Source organism: Gavialis gangeticus, unplaced genomic scaffold, assembly GCF_001723915.1.
Source record: "Gavialis gangeticus isolate Ggan-Ray unplaced genomic scaffold, GavGan_comp1, whole genome shotgun sequence".
Lineage (NCBI taxonomy): Eukaryota > Metazoa > Chordata > Crocodylia > Gavialidae > Gavialis > Gavialis gangeticus.
In genome coordinates this window covers 13,306,279-13,315,989 of record NW_017729015.1, presented here as the reverse complement: position 1 = coordinate 13,315,989, position 9,711 = coordinate 13,306,279, and the positions used below count along the sequence as shown (strand labels likewise).

General features: G+C 47.7%; 1 protein-coding gene across 3 annotated transcripts in view; it reads right to left on the bottom strand.

Moving 5' to 3' along the window:
• CSMD2 (CUB and Sushi multiple domains 2) overlaps positions 1 to 9,711 on the bottom strand; it is a 795,490-nt gene that overhangs the window by 66,566 nt on the left and 719,213 nt on the right. For all 3 annotated transcript variants that reach the window (XM_019512241.1, XM_019512243.1, XM_019512242.1), the window contains 5 exons: positions 8,638 to 8,823; positions 6,768 to 6,962; positions 5,090 to 5,263; positions 4,473 to 4,646; positions 128 to 301 (listed from right to left, as the gene is read on the bottom strand). In XM_019512241.1, the coding sequence (XP_019367786.1) occupies positions 128 to 301; positions 4,473 to 4,646; positions 5,090 to 5,263; positions 6,768 to 6,962; positions 8,638 to 8,823 (903 nt within the window). The remainder of the gene's footprint in view (positions 1 to 127; positions 302 to 4,472; positions 4,647 to 5,089; positions 5,264 to 6,767; positions 6,963 to 8,637; positions 8,824 to 9,711) is intronic.

Genomic DNA, 9,711 nt, shown 5'->3' with positions numbered 1-9,711 from the left:
TGGGGTCATTTGACCCCAGTGCTCTTCCTGCCATGGCAGGGGGGCGGACTAGATGATCTGCTCAGGTCCCTTCCGACCCTAGAAACTATGAAACTATGGAACAAGTGTCTCGGGGGAGATGACTTACTGCGGCAGGGGGGCAGGGAGTTGCTCCACTGGCCGTTGGCCAGACACTGTGACTGGGAAGACCCTTCCAAGTGGTATCCAGTGTTGCAGACAAACTTGGCCACGTCGTTCAGGTTGAACTGAGTCCCCTGCGTCAGGCCATTGGCTGGGTTGCCGGGGTGGCCACAGGTGATGGCTACAATCAGAAAGTCCAGATGTTACCTCTTTGGCTTCCGGGATGGAGAAGGTGCACGCTTGGGCTGGAAGGAGGTGCTCTCAAGGAAACAGGCCACCAAAGAAAATAATATCATATTCCACGGCACCCGCTGCAAACACTGGGGTGGGCAGATCCCTGGTACTACCCTGATTTCCCCTGAGGAGCTGGGGCTGTACCGTTATTACTATTTTGGGAAAATCCTACAGAGTTCAACACCCTGCTTCCATAAAACCTCTCTTGGCACCTTTGGAAATGCTTGCTGTTACTCTTGTATTCACTGGGTGCCCTTAGCTGCCCTGGGCGCTTCACGGACACACTAAACTCTCTGTCCGTCTGGTGTTCAATTAGAAGTAAAAGTACCAAAGCCCATAGAGTTATATTGTTATACTACAGATTTGAAACATAAAAGGAAAATCTGGCTTTTGATATGCAGCTCAGGAAGTATATGCTAGGGGAATATAAACCCTCCTGGTCCAGGGTATAAATCAATATTTCCCTTACGGGGGAAGAAAGATTCCTTCACATCTCTCCCTGAAGCGAGTTTTGCTGGCCAAGGGGCACGATCCAGGCCAGAGAGATCGTGGGTTGGATGCAGGCTGGTAACTTCTATGTTCCTGTGATGGTACCATGATGGGGAGGTGGGGGTGCTGGGGGACTGGAGCCTGACACAACTACCCAGGCCAGTGGCAAGAAAAAGGCTAAGATGTGTTAGACATTTGCCTGGATTGCTGCTTGTAGCCCCCCACCAGAGGCAAGGCTTGTAGAGGGATTTAAAACCCCCACAAGGGGCCCTTTGCTCTCGAACATGGTAGTTCGAGAACTTCCCTTGACGGCAAGTTGAGGTTTTTCGAGCTATTTGGCCACTTAAAGAACGTGACATCATTTGATGGTCCACGACAAAGCTACACTGATTGAAGTATACAGGGCCTTGGCACGGTGGGATAGGGTAAGTTCATCATCAGAAGTCCAATGTGTTGCCACCTGGCAATGGTGGAAACTACAGGGGAAATGAAGGGTGGAAAAAAAGATCCAAAATATTTCTCATCACCTGAGCAAGACTATGGGAAGGGAACTTTCCTCCTAACCCTGGCTGGTGGCTAGGTTAGGATTTCAAGCATGGTGACCGGTGTCCTTTTATCCTTGTGGTGCCATCGATGAAGATGTCAGCCTCGCTCCAAGACGCCTGCAAGTTACTGTGAAGACACTTTTATGCAACTTTTGAACCAGACGATAGATTCTTTGCAAGCGTTAAGAGTGAAAAATATCAGCTCACACAAAGCACAATGACTGTTCTGCAATAGGCTTGAGAGAAAACAGCAACAGAACCCAGAATTATAATGGGATCTATGCAGCACCCTGAGCTCCTACATAAATAATAAAGCCTCAAGGCATCTATTTTCAGAGCCCAACAATGCTCAGATTTAATGACTTTCCATTTAATATTATCCCCAAAGGCTGCTGTAGTTTTAATTACATCAAGGTCAACTTCTGAACATTTGACACCTCTGCAGAAAGCTCATAATCCAGAGGTGAGGGTCCACATCAGCTTTTCATTGCCAGAAATGGAAATATATGCTCTGGAGAGCCAAGCAACTAGACTCCTGTTCTGGCCCTCTAATATGAAAGGTGGATTGCAAGCAGAGTCAACAAATGTTTCTACTGATCTGCTTTGTTTTAATGGTGTTGGGATTCAGACCTGCCATTTGAAGCATCCCAAGAGAAACTAACTGATCGGCAAAATGCTCCAAAGCTTTAAAAAATTTGGGTTTGAATGAGTCCAATTGGCTGAGTTGGTTTAAAAACTCCCATCAGTGAAGGATTGCTGGGTTTTCTGCAGCAATAGGATTGTGGAAGCCTGGCACAATACTCGACTAGCTGGCCAAACTGGCATCTTGGCTATTAAAGATGAACCACCTGTTCATTTCTGGATGAATCTGAAATCTGAAATTATGCACTAAGTGCCAAAACTTTACGTGCACCAGACTCCCTTAACAAGCAAAACCGAGGATGAGCCCCGTTCCTGAGCTCTGGAGCCTCCGCAGAGCATCGGCGTATGTCTCTGTAGAGCGTCAGCTTACATCTGTGTCTAATTTTTAGGCCTGCATCATTTTTATTGCTGGTCATCTCCTCCTCTGCATCTTCCTCTGAAATGGATGCTGCTCTTATGCCTCTCCACATAAAGCCCAGGCACAGGTAGGTGAGGCTGGAAAACGAACAACTGGCAAACTGTGATATGAAGAAACCGGATGGCATTGTCCACCGATAAGGAGATGCTCAACATTTATGAACGCCTTAGTCAGAACTCCAGAGAGTTATTTAATTAGCTTATTTACTGAAAAGATAAATTATCAGCTTAGGCAAGGTGACCTGAAGGAGTTTATCACAGCAGGAGGACTGATTCTCCTGCTGCTTAACATGGTGTAAAGCGGGACTAACTCCACTGATAAAGCCTATAAAGTAAGACTGGAACACATGAGAGAAGGGTCGAAATTCTGGTGCCAGGTTAATCCCCCAGTAACCCTGGCTTAAACCCGAAGTGATTTCATAGACATGGGTAGACGAGAAGCCGGTGATGATCACTTCATCTGACCTTCTACTGCATGCCAGCTAGGGGCTTTCTCCAAGAATCTCCTGCATTCAGCTTAGCAATTCATATCTGACCTGCAGCATCTCTTTTAAGCAGAGGTCAAACATGCTCCAAAGACTTCAAGTGATGGGGAGAGGAGAGGATTTGCCATTTGATTCAATACATGAGTGCTCCATACTGACGCCCGCAGAACTGAGATCAGAATACAGAAAGGCAGCCGCGAATGCCAAGGTCCCTGTGCAGAACAGACATGCCCGATGCACCTTCCTCAGTCAGAGGTGACATTGTTTAAAGAAAAATAAAACGAAAACTGGGAGATTTGCTTATTTGTTCCAATACGCACAGAAAATGAATGGCTGAGATCTCAACCCTTGTTTCTCATTGTGCACTTCAGCATGCAGGGATACTTGTGGTCATGGCAGCTCTGTGCTTTTCAAGGGGGCAATGGCAGTGGCAACCTGGATAGTTAACCAGGAGAAATTCTCTGTACAGAAGAGATCTCTCCAACAGACACTGGAATCACCATGTGTGATCAGACCGGCAACACCAAACACTGTGATTTAAGCAACAAATCCCCCACCACTGGTCATGGTTTTCCATAGAAAGGGTAATTTCTACTGGCAGCGGAAGCCAAGTGCACCCAGCTAGGGAGAGCTTTGCACTTTAGTTGCCCTTCTCCAATGCACGTGGCTGTCACTGCCCTTGCTCCAGAGGCTGCAAGATGTGGCAGGGCTTATGGCTGGTGACCTAGCCCTTCATCTATCTGTGTGTGGGCCAGGGGAGATGTTGTAGCCTCCTGAAGCAGGCAATGAATGCCAATACTGTCTGTCCTTCTATACCTCGGTAGAGAGAGCAGGTGGTGCAACAGAAGCCCAAAATGAACGGGGGAACAGCTCTCATGAGCAAGTCTGTGAATCACAAGCAAGGAAGATGAGGATTCTTGCCTCCAGAACTCACCAGCCCTGCTTCGCTCCCACCAGGGTGGCTCAAATCAGCCTAGAAACTCACTGGAACATGCTAAGAATGGACATGTTTGCTCCCGGTTCATGGCCCCTTTGAGAAATCAGATGACATTTTGTTTTCTCCCTTTCTGAAATGAGTTTTAAACACCTGGGAGGTGGGTATTCAAGTAATGGAGAGGGCCACTGGTACTGAAATCTGCCTCGCTGGGTCTCAACCCTGAGTTGCAAGGACAGACTGAAAGGGGAATAGTTTCCAGACAGACTCAAGTCTTTGCAAATCATCTGAGCCAGCTAGCAAGCCAGTACCACTTGTGACACTGGATATTTTAATGTGAAAGCTAGAACAAGGCAGATTCTTTCTAACTCATTTCTCCAGGCTGCCAAACAGACATGGGGGGTCGACTGCCTCTCCTGGAATCTGGACCTATCACTTCAACGGGGGAAAAAATACCCTCCCTCCTCTCCTGACCCAACCAGTTCTTGCTTGCTTGAGTGACTCTTTTCTGCTGTTGCTCGTAGTCTCTGCAAGAACTATGGTCTTTGCTTGCACCCCTACCCCTTACCCAACACCAGGGCTAAATAAACCTGACAACATACTTACGCACACAGACAGGAGTCTTTCCAGACCAGTGGTGGTCCTGCTGGCAGATCCTCACAGACATCCCAATGAGGCGGAAGCCAGGGTTGCACTGGTACACTACGCTGCCTCGGTAGTTGTAGTTCTCACCATTGATCTGCCCATTGACAATGGGGTCAGGCAAGCCGCAGTGCCCAGCTGGATGAGGCAGACAAGGAAAGCCATTCAGAGCTGTCTGCTTGCCTGTGCCAGTGGCATCACAGGAGGACTTGCAATTCCTGCATATAGGACTTGGCCCCAAATCTACCAAGGTCAGTGTTCCCACTGGTGGCCACATGCTTTGAGACCTGGCTTGTGGGCATCTCCTACACCATTAAAGGACCCAGTCCCTGCTATAAAATAAAATGGTAGCAGCAAATAAACATAACATATTGCTTGGAAAAGCCTTTTCCTTCCTCAAATCCCACTGATCTATTAAGCCACCAGCCCGGCTTCCTTTCAAATGTGTGCTTTCCCCGCTATGAAATCAGTGGGATTTAAGCACATGCCTAAGTTCTTCCTTGAACGGTGGGGTGGCCTCCGTGTGCAACCTACTTCAGAGCCATTTCATCACTTGACACAGATACCACTCGAGCACCTACCCAAGCATTTCACTTCCGCTCCGCTCCACAGTCCGTTAGCCATGCATTCCCGCACACGTGACCCTACCAGGGTGTAGCCGGTATTGCAAGAGAAGATGGCCGTAGCGCCATAGTCGGTTAGAGTCCCAATCTTGTTCCCATTTGGGGGTGTAGGCAAGTCTCCACAAGAGATAACTGAAAGAGATCCCAAAAGAGTCAATAGGAGAGAGCTGCCCAGGGGTATGTAGGAATGTGGTGCAGTGGGTGCACCTCGCTGGTGCACGCTACGAGGGGGACCAAGAAATTGGCAGGACTGAAGAGAACATTAGCCATTTACACGGGGAATGGGAATATCCACTGTTGCATTACAAAAGATGAAAAATACAGGGGCTATTATCCCTCGTGCTTGAGGGCATCAGTCAAGGTCTAACTGATGGGGAGGACGGAGCCTTCCCTGTGGACAGGCATTTCCATAACTGTCCCCCCACAAGAAGTCCTGCACTTTCTCGACAGCATCTGGTGCTTGTCCCTGTCACAAACAGCCTGCTGGCTTGGGCTGATGCAACATGACAGTCCCTGTGTTCTTGCATTCAGTTCATTGATATGAATCTGGTGCCTGCCTAGGACACATTTGGGCAGCCTGGCTTCCAAAGAAACACTCGAGTTGCTACCTGATTCTGTCTCATCATCAGAAAAAAGTGGCACCAAGGGAGTCCCATACTTCTCCTCTTCCGATAACTCCCAGAGGAGTTTAAAAGAGGTGCCCAAATACATTCTGGACACAGATCCAAACTGGCCCAATGCTTGTGTGTGTGTGGACCCAACATCTGGATATCGCCCGCTGTAGACCGAGGTTCCAGATCAGATCTGACTTTCCCCCAGCTTTTGTCTAGGCAGTCTCCATTATTTTCAAGCTCCCTTGGTGCCTCAGGCTCAACAGGAGATATCTGAGCCTCAAGCTGGGGGTTTTGTGTCTCTTCTATCACCACCATGATTCTGTAATTAGAATTTAGCTGACAAAGCCGTTGATGAGGTTAGAATGGGAGCAGGCTTGCAATCCCAGAACAGATTGAGCTCTGAAAAGCTAAGAGGGGTGAAAATGTGCTTCTGTCAGTGAAGTCAGCAGCTGCATCTCTAGACACAAAGGGAGTCGGGAGGGTGAGCAAACATACTATTCTGAAGGACCAATTTTTCCTGTCTATATCTGCGCTTGAAGAGAAAGAGCGAGAAAAACACCTTTTACAAAAGGCAAGGTCCAAAGCACAGCAGTGAGGTCAGGCAGGATGCCTGTAAGAGTCACTTAATTTGTTTGTCAAGAGCATTTTGATTTATAGATCTACATAATTTCCCATTGTAAACTTGGCATTTATGTCAGGCTGGAAACTCAGGCTTGATTTTGAAAGTGGGAGATGTATTTTTTTTATTTAATGCTAACTTCAGACCACCTGGGGCTAGCAGCAGCTGGGTTTCTGGGAACTGAAAGCAAAGGATGGGCTGATGTGTTTGAGTTCATAAGACTCTTCTGATTTAAAATCATGACTCAGACCAGCCTCTGACCTATGCCATGACTAATTTTCCATCTCCCTGAGCAATGCCACAGCATTGCTTGTACATGTTGTAGGGGAACGCAGCAGCTAAGATGCATGTCTGTAGGGGGAACAGCCTTGCATGCCTGGCCACCGAGATTCACCATCCTTACTTTTACAGGTTGGCATAGGATCCCCTATGCTCCACGTCCCATTGGCCTGGCACTTGATGACACGCTGGCCCGTGTAGTAGTATCCCGGGTCACAGATCAGCATGAGCTGGGCGTTGTATTGGTACTGGATCTCATAAGTCAGCCTCCACCTGCCGTGCTCCACTGCGATGCTGTTGATATCGGGGCACGTGACAGCTGAGCATAGCCACATCAAAAGGGGGGAGGAGGAGGGAAAAGAAAACAGAAATACTGGAATTAATGAACAGTTTAACTTTGGGACATCTTAGAGCTTGTAACAAGTTGTGCTAGCCCCTTGCCAGAGACATCGGGACCAGCATAGCCTGCTTCAACTTTACACTTAAGACAGCAGAATGAAGTTTCTGGGTGATCAGTGGAAGCGAGGCTTGGTAGCAGTCGATGGCAGGAAGGCACATAAAGGGGTTATCACCTTTTCCATTTAAGAGAGAGAGCCCCTAAAAGGAAGGACACTCTTTTATAGCACCATCCTCCATCCTCTAGTGCATCATGCTCTCCAGCCCCCTGTTCCCACTGCCCCCCGGAATCGCCTCTCAGAATTTCCTTCATCTGCACTGAACCTGGGAAGAGCATGTCCAGGGCTTGTAACCCCCCCCCATCAAAAACACTGACGTGACCTTTAAAGAGTGGCTTCTGCCTTGTTAGCTGAAGGCAAAACAGTCAGGGATAACATCAGCTGGAAGAGGGCAGTGTCAGGGTTTCACGTTCTAGGCCATGCGACTAGAGGGCAGTAACCCTCACTCTCTCCCCACATTTCTGCCACATAACACATAGATTTGGGTGCTCTGAGAGTCAAGCCAGTAAGAGGGGGCAGTGATGTATATTTTATTAGTGTTAGTACCACTGATACCACTGCTACTTAGAGAGTGCTGTGCCTCAATAATTTGCAGAGTTTTTTTTTTTAAACAATGGAGGTCCATATCAGTTTTCCCATCTGTTGTAGATGGGGAAGTGGGGGCACAATGAGGTAAGGTGGCATGCTCAAGGGCATTCAGGCCAGTGGCAGGGCCAGGTATAAAACCTAGGTGCCTTAGTCACTAGGCTATGCCCCAGAACAGAGATGAAAGGAGGAAGGACTTGCTAACCACCTTTGCGGCTATGGGATCACGCCACTGTGGCAGCTGAAAAGTAGGTCTGTGTGATAAAAGTGCTTGCTGAAGGCTCTATGAAGGTTAAACCAAGTGTTTTTCTGTATTTGTTTAGATATTAAGCTATAAGTTGTTGCTAAAAGCCTAATTATAGTTTAAGATGTAGTGAGGCCTTGTATAAAGTAAGGCCTAGTAAATTTAGCGAAGCCTAGAAGTAGTAAGGCCCTATGGCGCAGTTAAAATTACCTTATCAAAGGAATGCAAGGCTTGTTTTGCTATTGGTCAGTCTATGGACAGTTGAAGAAAAGGCATCTAAGTGGTCATACGTTATCAGTGTCCTTCAGAAGCTATAAATTTGCTGAAATATTTGGAAACCATTCAGAAAGAAGATGCAGCTCTGTGAAAACGATTAGTTAGCTGTTGCCTGGATCAGTGGGCCCGTGGACCTCGAGGAGCCCAAGAACTACATTCCAGGGTCCTTCCCGGTACCCCTCAGACAGCATTGCTCGGGGATGCCTAACCTCACTGAACTTTGTGGAAAGAGAAGCTTGCTGTGTATCGGTCATCAGAGGGACTGTCGATAAGTTGCCAACGCGAATTGCTTTTGTCTGTCATCGTTTGTCTTGTTATTACGCATAGTTGTGTTTTTCTTAAGTCAATAAATCTTTCTTACCTTTCTACCCCCGACCACACTCTCAATCTAAACCCTCCGCAGGCAGCTGGGGCAGCCAGGCAGGTATACTCACCCACACAAGGTGGAGGGGTGTTGCTATTACTCCACTGCCCTGTCGGGAGACACTCTGTGGTGAAGTCTTCCCCTGCCTGCAGGTGGAAGCCCTGGTTACAATGGTAGATGGCTTTGGTACCAACAGTGTACTCCTTGCCGAAGACAATCCCGTTCTTGGGTGGTCTGGGCACTCCGCAGGAGACAGCTGGGGAAGGAGGAAAAGTAAGGTTGCCTTCTGAGCTAAAGCATTGATAAACCCATTAATGAACAGAGCTGGGCCCCCACCAAAACCTCCCCGGAAACAGAGGATTCAAAGCCCAGATCGACATTTTGTAGATGATCCACGACAGCCAGAAATAACACTGCAAATCTGAACTGCTCCTAATGTCAATGTTTCTGTATCCAGATTCGAACCCACATTTGGAATGAAATGAATAAAGATCCTCAACACGCATAGTGTCACTCCAGCAAAGTCAATGGTGCTATGCTAATTCTGCTAAACTTTATACAGTGCCCAAATCACTAGAGTTTTCACAAAGCGATCTCTTTTCTTCTTCCAGAGAGTTGCTGGGTGAGACAGAACTACTACTTTGTCTTTATATCATAGCCCCAAAGACTTCAAAATAGTTGCTAAGCATTAGCTAATTAAGCTCGCCAAGACCCTTGGATTATATAATGCAGCAAATTGTGCTGGGGCAGAAGGAAACTAAATTTAGAGTTGCAGGCTAGAAGGAAAAACCGTGTAGAAGGCAAAAGATGAAATTAGTTGAACTGCCAACAAACTGCGGTGAGGCAAGAAGGCAGCTCCACCTCTGCTGAGGACCTCACTATAGTGGCAAGAGAGAACAGCCGGGTGGTCAGTGATGTCTTGAGAACAGAGACATGAAGAAGGCTGTTAGCTTTTCCATCCCGAGACACCATGCTTGACTGGGGCACATCAAGCCCTCTTGATTTCTTTAGGTCAGTGAAGGCCAAGCTTTTTGGCAGGCGCACCACAAATTAGCACCATGCCCTCCCGGAGTGTCACTCTGATCCCCTTCCTTGCCCAAGCAGCTGCTCTGCTTTTTGATCCCTGCCCTCTGCTCCCTATCCA